Source organism: Osmerus eperlanus, chromosome 18, assembly GCF_963692335.1.
Source record: "Osmerus eperlanus chromosome 18, fOsmEpe2.1, whole genome shotgun sequence".
Taxonomy (NCBI): domain Eukaryota; kingdom Metazoa; phylum Chordata; class Actinopteri; order Osmeriformes; family Osmeridae; genus Osmerus; species Osmerus eperlanus.
In genome coordinates, this window is record NC_085035.1 from 5,977,551 (window position 1) to 5,997,323 (window position 19,773).

Here is a 19,773-nt window from a genome sequence, read left to right on the forward strand (position 1 = left end):
TGCGGGCCCGGGACGGCAGCTTCGGGGGCTCGATCTCCGCCCCGAACTCGGCCCCGATCACCCCCAGCAGAACGATGGCGGTGGCCTGCTTGCGACGCTCCTCGTAGGAGTTGCAGATCTTCTTGGCGTTGGGGGGCAGGTTGGACAGACAGCCTGCGGACACAGGAGACATATTGGGTTATGAGTAACTGATTTACTGAGGATGGGGAAGACATTCCTTGTTCAGATGATGCCACAAATACGAGAGCTAGTATCGACGTAGACTTCCTTAGAAAACTACATGAAGACATGGCAAAATATGGATGCATGATACACACCAAAAAATTCTCATTGTACAGTACAGTAAAGTGGGAATTGGTATGTGCAGTAGACAAGGGCTGCACTTAAGGACTCTGAACTCAGGGTAAAAACGCACGTTGGGCAAAGATTCCTACACAGAGGCATAAAAGGGAGTGTAATCACAGACTGAGTTGAGAAACGTGTGTGTGTGAGAGGTGGGGAGGGTAGGAGGAGGTGGGGAGGGTAGGAGAGAGGTGGGGAGGGTAGGAGGAGGAGGGGAGGGTAGGAGGAGGTGGGGAGGGTAGGAGGAGGTGGGGAGGGTAGGAGGAGGTGGGGAGGGTAGGAGAGAGGTGGGGAGGGTAGGAGGAGGAGGGTAGGAGAGAGCTGGGGAGGGTAGGAGGAGGTGGGGAGGGTAGGAGGAGGTGGGTAGGAGAGAGCTGGGGAGGGTAGGAGGAGGAGGGGAGGGTAGGAGGAGGAGGGTAGGAGAGAGCTGGGGAGGGTAGGAGGAGGTGGGGAGGGTAGGAGAGAGGTGGGGAGGGTAAGAGGAGCTGGGGAGGGTAGGAGGAGGTGGGGAGGGTAGGAGGAGGAGGGGAGGGTAAGAGGAGGTGGGGAGGGTAGGAGAGAGGTGGGGAGGGTAAGAGGAGGTGGGGAGGGTAGGACGAGGTGGGGAGGGTAGGAGAGAGGTGGGGAGGGTAGGAGGAGGAGGGGAGGGTAGGAGGAGGAGGGTAGGAGAGAGCTGGGGAGGGTAGGAGGAGGTGGGGAGGGTAGGAGGAGGAGGGGAGGGTAGGAGGAGGTGGGGATGGTAGGAGGAGGTGGGGAGGGTAGGAGGAGGTGGGGAGGGTAGGAGAGAGGTGGGGAGGGTAGGAGAGAGCTGGGGAGGGTAAGAGGAGGTGGGGAGGGTAGGAGGAGGTGGGGAGGGTAAGAGGAGGTGGGGAGGGTAGGAGAGAGGTGGGGAGGGTAGGAGGAGGTGGGGAGGGTAGGAGAGAGGTGGGGAGGGTAGGAGGAGGTGGGGAGGGTAGGAGAGAGGTGGGGAGGGTAGGAGGAGGTGGGGAGGGTAGGAGGAGGTGGGAGGGTAGGAGGAGGAGGGGGCGGGGGTGGGTGTGCCCATGGGGGAGACGGGGGATGGCTGGGCTCGTCTGGGGGGCAGATAAGGATGTGGAAGGAGAGGCTGATGGGGAAGGTGTCTCGCCTCCGCCGCTCCTGGACAACCTGTCAGATTGACGGGCAGATGTCCGCCAGGCGAAGGGAAAGGAGACGCGCACAGGCAAAACACACACACACAACCCCCCCCACCCCCCCCCCCCCCCCCCCCCCACACACACACACACAACCCCACACACACAACCCCACCCACACACACACAACCCCCACACACACACCCCCCATACACACACAACCCCCCCCCCCCCCACACACACACACACACAACCCCACACACACACACGATGCATAAGCCCGGCGAGCCGCAGTTTAAAGTGCACTCCAAAGTTTCCCCCTTTTAGAGGAGGTTTAGCACCTCACATGTGACGGGACCGATCAGGGCTGCTTGCTTGCGGCCAGAGGAGGTGCTTCAGGGATCAGCCGCTGTCGGATGATGCTCGTGACAAGGTGGAGGAGAACCCGGTTCAGACGGAAGGGCCGTCATGTCCGGGGAAACCAGGCTGGCCATGCAGCTGTTGGGAGGGGAAGGGTCTCGAAAGGCTGAATAGAGCCACACTTCCTATTGTCCGGGGCCAAGCCCATTAGCCCCCGCCCACCACAGCACCCCCCCCCCCCCCCATCCCCTCTACCCCGCTGTGGTCAGGGTTATGTTCAAAGAGCGCTGGCAGCGCACGGCCACGTGTGACCTCGCCCGCCCGCCCGCCCACCCTCGCCCCCCCCCCCCTCCCTCCCTACCACCCCCGGCCCCTCTCTAATGACCTAGCATCCTGGCTCAAAGAAGGGGGCCTCCATTTCGGAAGTGAGGGGAGTGCCGGGGCTATTGTCCCCCCGTTGCCCGTAGCCCGCAGGAGCCCCGCCTCCAACCACCCTCTCCACACGCCCCCAAACCCCCCGCCCAGCCCCACCCCCCTGAAAAAGGAGGGGTGGTTAAAAGGAGAACTTTCCTCAAAATATGCTACATGCAACCGGCTCTAAGGACACTGGTTCATACAACAAATGATCTGGCCTTCGTAACGCTGCACAGCTGTATGTGGCTGGACATAGTTGTGTGTGGCTGTGTCTCGTTTAGCGTGGCCGTTCATCGTTGTGGGGGTACGGCCGTTTGGGTGCCTTTGTAGGGTTGTGTGTTTGTGGACGGCGGTGTAGGAGTGCGTACAGTGGAATTGCGTAACCTTCTGTGTCGGCTCCTGTACGGTGAGATTGTCTACGGTTGTGTTGTGTGGTTTGGCTGTGCGCGGCTGTGCACATCTGCGCTCGTCCAGGCAACCATCTCTGGACATGCTGCAGGGAGAACAAAGACTCAGACAGGAGAGAGAGAAAGCGAGCGAGCTCCTGGGGTTGACCGCTTGGTCACCTGACCTCTGCAGACCGCCTCACCGGTCAGCTCCCCCTCTGCCCCCCCCCCCCGCCACCCCCGCTAATCCCTCAGAGGATGGAGGGAGAGGCAGGGAGGGAGGGGGGAGGTGTCGAGACAAGAGAGGTGCAGGAGGGATGAGGAGGAGGGGGGGGGGGGGGGAGAGGAGAGATATGGGTTGTGCAAGCGGGAGAACAGAGGGGACAGAGAGAGAGAGGAAGGGGCGGGGCGGGGGTGGGTGCACGTTAGCGGGAGGGAAGGTGTGTTTGTGTTTGGCTGCATGTGTGCGTGTGAGAGAGAGAGAAGGGGTAGAGAGAGAGAGAGAGAGACGGTTAGCTGGCGTGACATTCTCAGATCAGGACGAATGGGCAGTGGGCTCCCGGTCACGGGATTGCTTTATAGCATTTCATTTGGTTTGCCTCCCCCCGTGCTTGGGTGAGCACAGCTCCCGGTTATGGATTTCTATTCTAATGCGCTGGAGCAGGCGCTGAGAGGGGCCAATGAGGCAGCTGCAGGACCAGGGGGGGACACGCAGGGGGCCTGATCGATAGGCCTGGCCAGGCAGGCGGGAGGGAGAGAGGGAGGGAGGGGAGAGGGAGGCAAGCTGGGAAGGGAGAGAGAGAGAGAGGCACGCAGGCTGGGAACCAGAGAGGCAGGTAGCGGATGAGGCAGCGCAAGAGGCAGACGGGGAAACGGGAAAGGGTGGGGAGAGGTGGCCGGCAGGGGAGGGAGACAGGGAGACAGGGAGGGGAGGCGAGACAGTGAGGGAGGGGAGGGAGGGGAGCGGCGGTGGCGGCGGCCGGGCTCCCGGGCTCCTGGTGCCTCTGCCTCCTGGAGAGGGACAGCGCAGCGCCATGTGGGCCTCTCCACTAGGAAACCTGACACCAGGGCCAGGGCTGGAGGCAGACGGAGGATGGCAGGGAGGGGCAGGAGCATGGAGGTAGGAGAAGTGAGGAGGGGGGGGGGGGGGGTTACAGCAAGGGCCGGGTGGCGGGGGGAGCCGTGTGGAGTTGGAGGTCTGGAGATTCAGAGAAGAAAACACCTCAAAGATCTGTTATGGTTCTCCCGTGTTTCTCTCTCTGCCTGTACAGATCTCTCACGAGAGGAAAGGCATACTGTAGTGGACGAAACTGAGGCATTTTAGGAATGCAGCCATCTTTGCTTTTGTCGGTAAATAACCGGTTAAACATGGACGTTCTTATGGTCGTCTTTGTTGGACGACCCTGGGCCAAACACGTCAATCTATATAAGTGAATGAGGTGTCCTTGCCTCAGGCTAACATAGAGATTATCTTAAGATAAACACTAGCTCGGGCTGGATTTCCATTCATCCACAAAATTGAATTTTTCTTCAATCAAATAGACAAAGAAACAAGTGAGAAACATGTTCAGGCGCAGCACAAGTCCACAGTTGTTGCTGCAACCGAGTTCCCCCGGCCTTGAATGAGATGGGGCGTCCATTGTGCAGCCCTTTCCGTCGTCTTAGCACCGTGACGGTCGCCCGGTGCTAAGACGTTCCCCCCCCGCTGCGAGACTTCGAGCCCGGACGGACAGGGGCTGTGCATGATGACCTTCGAACTGTAGGATGTCATGACCCTCAGGCTATCTCACCCCCCCCCCCCCCCCCATCGTCACCTCACGGCAGAGGAAAGCTCCACCTCTCTCTCCCACGCACCCCCCCGGGGCTAGAGCAGTCACGGTTTGAGGCTGAAGACCAACCAGCCATACTGTATACGGCCCTCAGCCCAGATAGACCAAAGTCTATATAACCCTCACCACACCAAGCTATGGTCCTCCTACAATTCCTACGGCGTTTAATCAGTACTTTAGGATGAGGGGAACTCACCGGCTTTTCAAGGATCCCAACCTTTCAACCCGATAAACAAATGCTGTGTACCGCACGGCATGTGTGAATGTATTAGTGAACAGCTGTGTCCTATTCAATAATGCAAAAGGGTATTTTAGGCGTACAGGTGTTTCTCTAATAGAGTAGCACGTGTTCAGCGGTAATGTAGGTTTCTGTCTGTTTAACAGTCCGAGGGCTTTAATAGGTCTATTGACAAGGCTCTACAAGTGTGGCAGGTCTATGAATCTTTCTCTGAGTGTGTGTGTGTGTACTGTCAATAAACAGCTTTCTGACCTCTCAGTAGAGCAGCAAAACCTGCTGGAAACAGGCAGCCAATGCAGCCTTCTATGCTCATGTGTCACTCTGAGAAACAACTCCCAACTCCAATTGCTAGTTCATACTTAGCATAGCGTTAGCAACAACTGGGAAGACCTCCTCCCTTTGGTCTGCCTCCCTCTTCTTTGTGCTGGTTCTGTCGTAGCAGGATTGTGGGCGGAGAGAAGAAGGTGGTTCCTGTTGATCCGGTGCACCTGGGCCCGGTGTGTCCCCCTTCCCTTTTAGAATAAGTCGTACACATCGGGGAGACCTTTCTCCACACAACACCCTTCAGTTATGTTTTGGCTCTTTGTTTGGATCTTTTGTGTTATGAAATGATTTGACAAGGCTTTGACAGCGGCATCGACACCACTGACCTACTGATGGACGCATCCCGCCACGTGTTTTGTAGATTCCTTTCATTATTTAATGAATTACTTTGCTATTCTTTGAACTTGGCGTATGGTCTCCCTCGCTTGTCACAGCCTTAGAGACAGGTTTGGGACACAATCGTGACTGAAAGCGACTCAACAACAGGTCAAATGTAAAGCGTCGCGCAACAGTCACTGTCCATTGTCTATCTCAGCTCCTACATTTTTGGCGACAGATTCAGACGGTGCAAGATGAGTCCCCGCAAGAGAGAGAGACAGACAGAGAGAGACAGACAGACAGAGAGAGACAGAGAGAGACGGAGACAGAGGGAGAGAGAAATAAAAAATAAAGAAGGGAAAAGAATTCCTTCCCTCTGCAGCTTCATCCATCCAAAGCATTGGCCTTCCTGCAGTCTCCCTATCCCCCTCTCTGTGTGTGTGTCTCTCTGTCTCTCTCCATCCCTCTACCCCCCCCCCCCCCCCCCCACGTTCAGCTCTCGGCCGGCCACTGTTTAATCATAGCTAACGGCTGACGCACAGATCCATTCCCCTGACAAGACAGTTGATCACCCAATCAGAGCTCGGAGGATGAATAATCCCAAATAACGGGCGTGTGCGCGCGGCAGGAAAGACGGGAGGGGGCGGGGGGGTGGGAGGCGGAAGGAGGGGGGGTGAGGCGGGGGAAGAACTTGGTGTCGTGGCACAGACTCTTCCGCCCTTACACAGCCTAAAGAAATAGAGCTTCCTCTTCTTCCTCTTCCCGGCTGAAGGCTCGGATCGATAGCTGCCACGGTGGAATTCATATCTGTGTACCACAGAGTCGGCTGATGCACAAACACTCGGTGGATGCCAAATAAGCACCCCGTGGACGAATCCGACTGCTCAAATCTGTGAGTGACCATCAAAAGCCATCAAAAGGAAGCGTTCTGCGCTGGTTTATCACTGGGTGATAGATCAGCTGAACAGATGTTGAGACAGGCTGTCCATGTAAGGTCTGTATGGAGATATACAGGCAAGGCCAGGATCCACTACCATTTACATAAGAGCCAGAGTAATGGGATTGTAGAGGTTGCAGTCGTTTGGCTTTTATCCCAGCCTGCTTGGTAAATGGATTATGCAGTCTCATTCATTTCTGAGGTTAACCTGGGACAGTATATAACTGCATTAAGACCCTCCCCGAGCAAAAATGTCGAAAAAGTCCCTGAGAAGAACTGAAAGAAAAGTTGTAAGGAAATTTGCTTCGAAAGTCCCTATTCAGTATCAGATCATGTCCTTGAGATCTGCCTTAAAGAAACCGTTTTGTTTTTTATGAATTGTCGTGAAAAATTACATACTACCGACCTAAAGTCGAGATATAACATGATCTTTTGTTTTATGAAATGTGTTCGCCGCAAGTTTGAAACTTTCCCCAAAATGGGCCCCTGTGAGCATTCTTAGCCATGATACGGCTAAAGGTGACCTCAACTAAGGAAGTACCTCATAATAATTATTTGTATTACCTCCCTGTCCTGGCAAGATGGCGAAACAGTCCCAGCCAAATGCTCCTGGTCCTGGTCTAGGTGTGAGTGTGACTCGAAGCCACTAGTGTGTTAAAGCCCTTCTCTGATGGGATCAATACAGCTGTGCTCCATTCAAGGTGAAACCAAATAAACCTGTCGTGAAGATATGAAAAATTGGCCATGTGGTACAGAACAGGCAATAAGTACCGCTCGGTCCAAGAGCCGTCATTACAGAATCATTAAGGAGCCTTCAACCTCGTTCACAACCCCACACGACTGCCTCTTCATACAGACACACACACACAGGGGTAGGAACACATGGTGAGAAGTACGCACTACTCTCAACCCAGAGTGACTGAGTCACTCATACACATACTCTCTCTCTCTCTCTCACTCTCTCTCTCTCTCTCTCTCTCTGGTCTTCAACAAGCCCAATCATCAGGAGTGCTTTCCGAAGTTAAGCAGGGTCAGCCAACGTCAATCTCCACGCCTGTCCTCCTCCACTGGGGTCTGCATCTTATTTACACAGCAGACACACACACACACACACCATCAGGTAGACATCTACTGTAGAACTGACAGAGAAATAGACAGCCAGTGAGGTGGTGTTGGTAGTGTGCGTGTGCCTGTGTGTGTGTGTGTGTGTATGTGTGTGCCTGTGTGTGTGTGTGTGTGTGTGAGGTAGGATGGCAGAGGTCAGAGGAAGGGGTAAGAAAACATTTAGTAAGAGGGAGCAGGGCGATACAGACTCAGATAAGCATGACAGGTATGCAGACATAGTACAAGCACTGAGACAAAGGATTCACAGTGAAGGCCTATAGAATAGAAGCATTTCTAAGTATTTTCTTATTTGGATTTTTTTGTTTATGGTTTAAAAGGTAGAAGCTAGCTGACAGGAGAACAATCCACTACAGAATCGTACCAAATTAAACTAATACTGTGAAATTGGTTTCTTTAAATCGCAGTCAATTATCTTTAAACAGGTACAATATCGTTATGAAATTGCAACACTTTGTGTTACTAACAATATAAAAAGCTAACAGACCACAGTGTGTAATACAGTACACTGTGCCACCACTGTGCATGAAAAGTAGTCCACTGTCTACTGAAAGTAGAATATAATCTGTAGCGTCAGTGAGCTTGCCTACTGTGCTATAGCATAAGTGCTTTATGATTCATATTGATGATCTTCATGATCAAGCATCAACAACCACGTTCAATAAAAACTAACTAGACAAATATGTTCCAAAAAATGTATACTGGCCTGAAATATTACAATCTGTGGATTTTCATCAAACACAGATTAACAAAACATGATAAAGTCTAAAATCGAAGAAGAAGAACATGCACCAAATTCAATACCATCTGTGTCCCAGTTCTAATGCTATTAAATCCTAATATTCTAATCACTATTATATTTTCCCTATAAAATGCCTCTTTAATTGATAAAGGACATAATGCCCTCGTCATGGTACGCTGTTCTGTGTTTCTGTTCAGCTCTGAAGTCCTGTCCGCCACATCCCTATTCCAGCCTTTTGTAGGAGTCCACAGCTCTATAAAAGAATATTGATTTTTGAACTGTATTGATCTTTTACCTTTAATACATCTAGATCTATTTTAATGACATTGTATCTAAATCCTATTTGCTGTTCCCTGGTCTCAAAAATAACGTAATAAAGTCAAAAGGCTGGACAAGCCCCCCCCCCCTTCACTACTCTCAATCTTTTCTAAAAGAGGATGGATCTGGCCAAGCTGAATGCTAACTTAAATAAAATTAGGAAAGGATTCATTAAAAAAAGCGAAATGTGTAATGCACCAACGTAAAGACTGAGTCATTCCGGGAACAGCCGACATAAAAAGAACTCCAGTTCAAAAAAAGTCCATCTGTAAAAAAAATGTTTTCTACCTTTTACACCTTCAGACACACTGATAAGCCCTGAACAGCCATGGCTCTCTTTACAAAAGTCCTTGTGTGGAAGATTGATCTGAGTGGCAGTCGGCTAGCAATTGGAGAAACATCAATTGTGTTTCAGTCCAAATTGACATTTTGATCACTCTGAATGTTTGAATAATAGCCTGTGCACTACAAAACTGTTGCGTGCGGGAAGGGAGTTTGGGGGGGGGGGGGGGGGGGGTTGTGTGCAAAGAACAAGGCTTGACGTGGAGAAGGAATGTAAAAGAGAAGTGGGTGTGTGTAGTGGTTGGGGGGGGGTGAAATAGCAGGAAGGTGAAGAAAGGAAAAGATGGTGAGGGTCTCCATTTTGGCCGGGAGTGGGGGCCACCCTTTGGAAAGTGCCAGGGCGGGGAGGTGTGTGCGCGTGTGTGGAGAGGGGGGGGGGGGAGAAAGACACACACAAAAGGAAGGGAGAGCTGGTTCTTTGTGCGGCGTACCAATCAATACCCCTTTTTAAACATGCGCCACGTGCTGTGTGAGGGATGCTTGGCTCAGGGAAGGAGAGCGGCACACACACACTCCTCAGGCCCCGTCACCGCTCTCTCCACTAGGCTCTCCTGCACACCGCTTACACACAGCTGTCGACCCCACAAATACTACAGTACCTACACTGGTTGGGGCAACATGGCTAAAACAATTGAACTTGCGCTCAAGTTTGACATAAGATTTTTTTCTAGTATAAAATGATGTTAATATAAAGCTATAAAGAAAAACCTTCGAAAATTGATAAGCACATATTTATTTTTTATATATATATATATTTGTTTTCATATATTTCTTTTATATAAAGACTGGTCTGTAAATGGGCTGTGTTTTGACAGTGTGTTTCTGCGGCCCAAGCACGGCTAAAGTTCACTACAAACATCTGAACGGTTATCAGGCCACTTTCAGCACTTTGTTGACCCAGACTTCCCATGATGCTTCACTCCCACCGTCAGTCTAGGCCTCCATTGATAATCAATGTTGAGACAGGTAAAACTTGATAGCCAGGGATTGTGGGAGAAGATCAATACAGGCAGGAATTTTGTGCGAACAGAAAGAAAAGAGAAACATTACTGTGAGATTTTCAATAAAACACAACAACATTATACTTCAATAAATTCCTGGCGCGGGGGGGGGGGGGACGAGTTGTTTTTATGAGACGAGTAAAGTTCAAACCAAAGGAGGGCCGATCAGCGTGCTGAACATACAGAAATGTCAGGAGACGGGCCGCAATAATTGAAAACACAATTTGTGAGAAAAAGGTTAGGGGATGCGGACGCTCGTAGCTGTCCTTCCAAAAGCCCCACATTCTGAAGGTTAACTGCATTTCCCTGGTTTAAGACACAGAGCGCACGCCCACATTTAAACGTCCACAACTGAGTGAGAACTTCAATTAGGGCACACGGAGAGGGGGACTGAGAATATCAAAAGGACAAATGGGGCTCCCCCCCACTCGCGGAGCCGCCATCCTCAAATTCACTTAGGAGATTTCAAGGTCTTCGGTGTTGCAATGAACAAAAGCCAAAATGAGGAGGATTCTCTTTCTCATTTCTTGGTCAAAATTCAATTCAATCTGCTTTTATGAGTCTCATGTCTGTGAGATGGCCTTATTAAAAAAAAACTGATATCATATGTCTTTCAATAAGGCTTATAAACATCTCAAATTATTCTGCAGTGTGGTACATTAGCAACATGTTTATTGACAGCAGTTCTGGAGAAAACCCCCAGACTGTTATATACACCTGTCAAAACACTGAGGTGGAAAATAAATACAATTGAAATTTAATGTGTTACGATAAAAAATGTGAACCTAGGGAATATGTGATTCCTGGTTTAATATATATATATATAATATGATGTTTCATATTTCGATATTATGGCTTTTGCTTTGCAGCATTGGGTTGAGTACAAAATAAACACACTTAAACAAACTTCATACCAGATTGATAAATGTTTTACTCCCCCACAACAACAACAACTACATTTAAAGTGCCACAGTAAGTTTGTGTGTGCTTGCTCTTAAGACTTTAGACTTTGAGCTGTGAATGATGTAACGGTATTACAAACTTATCGTGGGTTGATGACAACATTGCTGCTGTAATAACACAACAGCTGCTGGTTACAAAACACAGATACAATTTAAGATCTTATCATTGACCAGATTATGCTCCAGCAGTTTAAATATATAAAAAAAAAACGTATGTCTCTGTAATCCTTAAATTCTGTGTAGGGTAATATAAATGTCTGCCATTTTCTGTCGCATTCTTTGAGATCTGAATTATAGAACTTCAATTGTTTTCTATCTTTGCGAACAATATATTTGACATAAGAAGCTTATTTGACCAATCAGGAAAATAGTTTTGTGATTCCAGATTTAAATATGATTTGATATAAAAGTTGGTTTCAGTTCTTCCAATTCTTCCATTAATATTTCTAAAATAGAATTTTGGCAACTGCTGTATTTATTATTGTAATTCAATTATTTTATATAATTTTTTTACAGATGGCTGCAAACACCTTGTGTCGTGCACACCAAGGTGTGGTATAGTGTCATCTTCAATGAAATGGTCTTTCTTTGTTTACACGATGCTTTGAAACACCTGCACGGTTAGGCCTCCCACGTCACACGCCTGTCTGACAGGGATCCACATTCACCACAACACAGACACACAATCCTGAAGACGGTGAGACACGAAATGTAGCAATTATCAATCAACCTAACGTTTTCGTTCACCCCCCCCCCCCCCCTCGCTCTAATCCTGAGATCAAACCCCTCACCTCTCTCCCAGACCAAAACAACAGAGCTGGTTAATATTTCACAAAGTTTCTCTCTCGTCCTCTCCCTCTCTCTATCTCTCCTCTCTCTCTCTCTCGCTCCCTCGCTGCAATAGGGCTTCCAGGGTGCTCCATTGAGGATCAATATCCTCCCTCCCCTGTTGGTGCCCAGGCACCACGGCTGACAAAGAGAGAGTGGGAGAGAAGAAGACAGGTCGGAAGGGGGGAGGAGGGGGGAGGGGGGGTGCGAGTAAGGGGTGGAAAGGGTTAGGTGGTAATTAGTAGAGTAAACTTTGATCTTCTCTACTCGTGAGAGCATCACCAGCTCATTAAATTAGGAAATAAAACAAACCTCCTCACCCCCCCCCCCCCCCCATCCACCCACCCCACCTCTCTCCCTTCTGACTCGGCTGCCTATTGAAGCATTCTTCTTCCGGGGGGACAGAGAAGGGAAAAGGCGGGCCGATAGTTACTGATCCTACTAACGCTGTTTTTAATGAGGTCAACTCGCATCGCCAGGACCAAAAACAGACGGCATCTCACAAGAGCACAGAGAAGTGTAAATACACAGAAGAAGGTAAAGCCGACCAGGAGACACCATTCCAGGCGGATTCGGCTCCAATTACATTCTCCCAGGTTACGGCTCTTGGCTACAAGCTTTGCCGTCCGACCGACACTTGACACCCGTTACCAACTAATAAACATATAACTGACAATCAATACTAAACAACAACCTGTGTCACCGTGCACCGGAACATGAGGCTGACCAATCAATAAGGAGAGAGAGGACTGCCACTGTTGTTGTTGTGGTGGTTGCCGTCATGTGTTTCCTCTCTGTTCGGCTGCTGTCTATTGGGCTTTGGATGGCATTGTTTGAGCAGTCGGGTAATCCAGTCTAATTACAGCCCCCTGCATCATTTGCAGTGCTAAATGGGAGAAAAGCCTAATTGAGCCGCCGAGTGCTCGGAGCTGAGATGATACTGGTCTGGTCTAGGTGCTAGTCCACGCCAGTCCACAGTGCACCGCTCCCTTCGACATCCGGAAAAACCTGGAGGTGCCATTTGTACAGTGTAGGCCTCTGGGTAATCACAAGTGAGAGGAGAGGAGAGAGGAGAGGAGCCCGCGGGGCCGGCCCAGCCGGGTGTGATAAAGGAGTCGACAAAGCGTTTGTGACTGCGGTGCTCAGGGAAGCTGTGCCCTGAATACCAGAGAGGGGGGGAGGGTGGAGGGGGACGAGGGAGGGGGGCTCCCGTCGTCGCTCTTTCAACACAGCCCATTTGCACATGGCTTTATCAATAGCTCCGGCTGCTGAATACCTAACACACTCTATTTGGCTTCCAGTCAATTAAGCTTTAAGCTGTCAGCAAACAAGACTTTTAAGTTAATTTTGAATCACTTGGAATCCAGTTGAAGGTTGCGAAAGGGCGCGCTCACGAGCAAGCCAGGAAAGGAGGGAAAAAAGGGGCAGGGTGGACGAGAGGAAAAATAAGAAAAAAATAGAAAAAAGACGGTTTAATTGTGCGTGTATTCCCATTAGAATGAGCCCTAGGCCTATGGAGAGCGAGTTCATCCAGGTATCAGTTTGACAAGCCAAGGCTGACGCATGGGCAATCATTTCATAGAGACACAGTCTGGTAGGAGAGACTGGCAAAGCATACCACTCTGCACCCAGTCAGCATGAACTCAGGTGGAACAGCTGAACTGCGTTAGCCTGTTGCCACCAGAACCACAACTCACAATCAACTAAGAAGTGATGCACCAAAATGAAAATTCAGGGCCGAAACCGAAAATTCAGGATGCACTTTGCCAAAAACTGAAAGGAAAAATTTACACTTTTTAATCTATTTTTATTTTATTTTTTTGTATAATTGTATTAATAGTAGACTTTTTTTATTTGGCACCATACCCCCTCTTGACTCTGTCTGCTGATTAACACTGGAGATTGCAAATTTGATTTCCTTTTCAGAAACTATTTCCACACCTCTGATATGATCGCCCTTGTTTGAAATATTTATGTAAAATCACCATAGATGAAAATGGACAGTCTAATGGATGTGCATTATATAAGGATAATTCACAGATAGTCTGAACATACTTTGAGGTTAGTGGGTAACATGACCAACAAGCTATTGAAATGTAAATGTGGAAAACATTTATATAAAAATGTGAGAGATGAAAATGGACAGACCAGAGGGATGTGTCATTTTTACTGGGTTAGCTAGTTTAAAAGGTTTTAGGAGTAATGGGTGAACAGCTATTGACATTTTAATAAAACAACTCGTCACTTTGTCTCTAACTGCTGTTAGTGGACGTGAGCAAAACGAATGGGGAAAGTCTGTCGAATATCCAACCTGAAACTAAGTTGACTTCGGTCCCCGTGATAAAGGCTAGATCGAACGAGTGAAATCTGAGCACTTGGGTCGGCATATATTTTCAGCCTTTTTTCTCTTTCAGCCGAAAACCGAAAGTGCAAAATGTCGGTGCGTCCCTAGTTCGAAGGCTTTCCCTTCAGGTTCAAGTGGCTGAGCTTGTGGTGGAGCTGCAGTCAGGGACTGTGAAGAAAGCGAGAGAAAAAAAACATAACACCTAGAAATCTCTGTCACATGAGTGAACAGGGTGGATTTAAACATGAACACTGCACGCCAAGTCCCACAGGCCCCCTCTGGATCAAAGAGAATTAGCTGAGCTTAACATGTGTGCTAATGCTTCATTCCTCAGCGCGGGGCATCTCAATGTACAGTGTATGTTCACCAGAATCTTTGATCTATACCCTCCACGTGTGGTAAACAGTAGAAGCAGAGAGGAACCCACATGGAATGAATCATTTAAAAAAAGGTACGCAACAAAGGAGAACTCCGGGACAACTAAAGCTGTGCTGTTAGAGAGAGAGGTCCAGTTGCTGCAGGATCCAATCCTCCAGGGGGAGGGAGTTCTGCCTGGACTGTACCCCAGGCTGAAGAGTCCCTGCTAGGGGGGAACCACATCAGAGAGTCCTCTGAGGACTGAGAGTCCCCCCCCCCCCTCTGAGGGGGGGGGGGGGGGGGGGGGGGGGGGGGGGGGTTGACAGTCTCCCTCGTCTCCAGGACCTTCCAGGCAGGGAAGAGTCAGGGGGCCTGGCTGAATGTGGACAGGATCAATACTGTGGTTGAAAAACAGCCTAGAGACACAGAGCCAGGGGCGGAGAGGGGAAGTAGGCCAACAGGAAACAGGCCCCTATCTGTCTCCACATGGATGGAGGCCCTGCAGTCCTAACGGAGGATGGAGTCAATATTAACAAGACACCTAGTCTAGGGTCAGACTTAAATAACAACTGCCATCTGCCCATTCAGCAACGCCAGTGAGACAAAAATCTATCCAACCTGCAACCGCCATTCAATACGACTGTGGACATTAGACCACTATACTAGAGCATTACTTATTTGTGTTTTTTTGTTTTTTTAAACTGCATGATGAAGTTTCCTCGTAATCGTCGCTAAACATGGGGTCTTCAGCCAGAAGGTTAAGGTTGAACGTGATGGAGATATGGATGAATGGAGGGAGGGTGTACAAGAAGCCTGTCAAAGCTGAGCGGAACCTTGAGGCAGAGCCCAGTTGAATCCTGGGCCGTTTAGAAAACCAATGTGCTTCACCTACATTATCATTTAAGAGGATTAAAATGAATCAAAAATGCAAAACAAGCCTGATTACTCTAGGATTTGCCTGGATTTGTGTCTCTCAGAGCAAACCAATCAAAATCAATTTCCCCCCACGTTAAGATCCGATTTAAATCTTGGCGAGGCAAATAATAAACGAGAAATGTATGTTCAGACAAGAACATTGGCAACTTATCGCTGGTAACATTCTTGTCAGAGATAAGAGCACTAGACACACAGATAAAGGCACCCTGAGAGACTCAGAGGATTAGAGGGAAGACACTAGAAGAGAAAGGACAGCACTTTTTCCACATCGCTCTGGAAGAGTGGGGAGACCAGCACTTCAAATCTGGACACTGAGGTAGACGGATTTCATTGTTTCATAACAGGAGGAGAGAGAGATGGAGGCCGTGTGACTACCAGCGGCCCCTACTGGCCGTTCGGGGGAACATCTCCAGTCGTTTCCCTTGACCGTGTCGGGGCAGAACGCTGGTAAGAACACCCACAACCTCCTGGAGCCATCTGAGGAACACGACTACACACCTGCTCCCGGAGGAGGATCACTCACTCTACATCTCAAATGTTTTCATGTGTTCAACCTACGAAACAAAATGCCACTAATTTCTTAATCGTCGTTATTCATTCACCACAGCAGGGATGTGTCTTGCAGTAGAAGTAGCATTTGTAACAGTAGCACAGTACCATTAGTGGTACTGTAGTAGTAGTAGTAGTAGTATTAGTAGTAGTAGTGGTAGTACAGTATCAGTGGTGGCAAAAAGACAAGATTAAAAAGAGGTCTCCTCTTGCTCGCCCGGCCATTGAAGATCCCCCCTCTCCTTCCTTCTGATGGCCAGTCACGCTCTGTGCCCCCTTTTTACCAAATGAAGAATCCGCTGAAGAAGTCAGAGAGCTCAGGGTCGTCCCAGGGCTTAAGTGTATGAGTCCCTTACCACTCAGACTGATGTCACCCTCTCTGGCTGAACCCTCCACACACGCACGCACACACACACACACACACACACACACGCACAGAAAAACAACAACGGTTTGCCCCTGTAAATGAATTGTTACCGCGTGCCTTTCACTCATGTCTTCGCTGGACTTCTTTAATCAATTTTTCAATCTAATTTCTGCTTCTTCTTTTTTTCGTCGTGCACGCACTCTGGAGCTTCCTGAAGCAATCTGGTGGATCACGGAGAAAGAGAGCTGCTACGTAATTCGATACAGAGTTAATCAATAAACAACTTGTTCCTACTACTCACTTGGCTATTTTTTCCCATCCCTGTTTACGCGGGTCAGATGTCAGCAGCTTACTTAACCAAATACACAGACGATTTTTCGCTGATTCAGGACTAGGCCTAACAGAGGCCTTAAACCCCCCCACCCCCCCCAAACCCCAGCCCAAAACAGTATAAAACCTCACATCTGGGATGTATACAGCCGAGCCGCTGTGTAATTATGCGTGCCAGGTGGACGGGCGGCAGGGCGACAGAGAACGCTGTTAGCCTAATTCTTTCAGAAGTCGAGGCACGACTGTAACAGGAGAGGCAGTTGCCAGTTGGCGCGGCAGCTGTCCGATTCAAAGGCGCCGAGCGCGATAGCTACATTCCTCTCAATTTGGCCTCCCCGCCCCCACCGCCGCCGCCTCCGCCGCCCCTTCTTGAGAGTCCTTCTTCCCTCCATCTCCCTGCCATCGGAGCGGAGGAAAAACACCTCCTGTTGTTGAGACGGACACAGTGGCAAACAGGATTTCCAGTGTGCGCTCTGCTTGCTCGCCACTCTCCACGGTCGGGTTTTGAAAAGACTAATTGTCGAACATCAGAAATGTTCTCTTTAAAAGAGAGGAGGAGGGGAGGGGTAGAAGGAGGGTACTTACTGTGTGTGGTGGATGTGTGTTTGTTCTGGTGAAGGGGGGGGGGGGGATTAAGGCCTAATGAGTCCTTTGAATGGAGACCCTCCCTTCCCCTTCATCTGTGTATTCCTGTGGCTAGGACTGAGGCTGAGGAGTTGAGGCTAAGGTTTAGACTGGGGTTGGGGCTAGGAGGCCGAGACTAAGGCCGAATCCCAATACTCTGTCTTACCCCTACCCCTTATCCCTAGCCCTCGAAACTGAGGGGTAAGGGCTACATAGCCTTATGAAATGAGACACCACTTGGTTACGGTTACGTATATCGTTGTCGTATTGTTATACGGTAAGGGCTAGGGGGTAAGGGCTAAGGGCTAGGGCTAGGGGGTAAGGGCTAAGGGCTAGGGCTAGGGGGTAAGGGCTAAGGGCTAAGGGCTAGGGGTAGGGGGTAAGGGCTAAGGGCTATGGGTAAGGGCTAAGGGCTAGGGGTAAGGGCTAGGGGTAAGGGCTAGGGGTAAGGGCTAAGGGGTAGGGGCTAGGGGTAGTATTGGGATTCGGCCTAAGGCTAGGGGCCGAGGAGGAAGCCAGAAGCTGAGAATAGGCATCTGAGGCTGATGTTGATGTTAAGGGCCTGAGGCTGCCGGTAAGAGGTTAGGACTGAGGCTGGGGCTGGGGCATGCTCTAAAGAACAGAGCAGGTGCAGTGGTTGAATGGTGTGGCGGGCCTGCCTGCAGTCCCCCGGCCCCCCATCACTGACACCCAGCAGGACAGGGCTCTCTGTCCCCATTGTTCAAGGTGTTTATCTCCAGCCTTTTCAGCTGGAAACTATTTTGTTAACCCCCCCATTGCAGCCCAAACCCCCCCCCCCCACTCACCCCCCCTTTCCACACACACACACACGCCACCACCGAATAAGTCTCGCCAACGGTCGCCCCTAACTAGGCCTCTCTGTATCTCTGTGTGGAGTGGCCCCTCTCCTAGCCCGCCTCATCCACGGGGCAAGACTGAGGGGCCAGGGAGGCTGGGGGGGAGGCAGGTGCTCCCCCCCTCCCCCCTACAGCCACCAACCGCCCCCCCCTGCCTTCCCATGGCAGGTGCCCCTCTTGCCCACTTTACTCTACCCTGGGTGCCCGACACCCAGAGTCCCCTGGAATACGGGTGGGGGGGGGGGGGGGGGGGCAGGACCCGGGGAGTCTACCCCAGTTGGGGACCATCTGTCGCGGGGGCCCGGAGCACAGGCGGGCTGCCTCTCTAGCGGCAGAAGTCAACCACCCCGACGAGGTTCCCGCTGGGATCCGTTTAAGGGGCTTAGGGCCCGGGCCGGGAGGAGCCGGTGGGGCCGCTGTCAACTCCCATTGCCGTCGCGTGGCCTCACAAAGGCCAGGCAGGCCCCCGGATCAAAGTGGCCTTTTAATTTGGGTTTAATCACGGTGGGTGCAGGACCGGCGACAGGGAGCATGCTCGTGGAGCTGGGCTATTGTTGGAGCGGGGGGGGGGGGGGGGGGAAGCTGGGTCTCTTTAAATAAACAGTCTTTTTATTTCCCAGTTCAAGCTGCCCAGGTCGCCGGGTCACTCCGTGCTAAATGTTTCACGGATTTGGGGGGAGGCAGACGTCTCTGATCTCTGGTTACTGCTTCACCTCCAACAACATGGAGGCCTACTGTCCCTGGACTACACCCCAATGACTGACTTCAATTTTTTTTTTTTTATGATTACTTTTTATATATATTATCGGTGACATATATACATATATATATATATATATATATATATACACACACACACACACACACACACAAAAGATAGAATTGATAAAAAATGATTAATGTTTTGCCAATTCATTACATACCGTTTTGTAATTATTTATTTATTATCTATTTTGCAGCTTCACTGTTCCGCAAAAGTTGACTGAATCGCCACAACCCCGCCCCTCCATCCTGTCAGGTCAGTTCAATCAAGTGCACACCACAGCATGTAGACCCAATTCAAACCAGACTGTTACCATCTTGATATAGGCCTGTGAAGTGCTTACAGGACAAAGTGAGAGACCAATTCTGTACTCTTATGTGCAACAACCTGCTCTGGCCTTTGCTTTTGAAAAGCAATAATCCTTGAAAATGGAGTAGAGTGAAGAGTACTTACACTAACACAGTGGGATATTCTCCCACATTGATTTCCCCACTCTGCTTAAGCTTCCAAATGTCTAATTGCTGCTTGAATCAATACAAAATCAATACGCCATATTTCATCAAGTGCTGTAACAATTTAAACTGAATGGCCATCATCATCAAGGATCTCCAGAAATAAACAATAGAATAAAAAGCTAGGATCGGACATAATAGGCATATGAAGCACTAAAAAACGAAAAACACAAAGAACCCTAGCTAGTGACACGTGTGCTTTCAGACCTAAAGAGCTACATCAGTGAATTCTATCCGTCTCGGACTATATACCCATTTGTCACAGTGGAGAGTTCCCCCTGGTTCCAGTGTGCGTACGAGCGCTCGAGCATGTCTTTCCACACGTCTGAGCGGTGCATGGGTATCAATGTGTGTGTGAGTGTGAGGAGGAGGAAAGGGAGGGGGGGGGGGGGGGGGCGGTGGCTTTGCCCCCCCCCCCCCATACCTGCTCCTGTAATCAGATTCCTTGGTGCACATCCATTCCAATAACCCCTGGGCCCCCGTGCAGGGAAGCAGCAGTCAGGCTTTCTGGTGCGGGAGGCAAAGCCGGATCCGCCGCTGGGAAAGGGATTAGCCGAGC

General features: G+C 50.0%; 1 protein-coding gene across 1 annotated transcript in view; it reads right to left on the reverse strand.

The window, feature by feature from the left end:
• The window catches only part of LOC134039082 (WD repeat-containing protein 7), a 99,996-nt gene that overhangs the window by 16,044 nt on the left and 64,179 nt on the right, over positions 1–19,773 (reverse strand). The window contains 1 exon segment of the mRNA XM_062484831.1: positions 8–153. Coding sequence (XP_062340815.1) covers positions 8–153 — 146 coding nt within the window.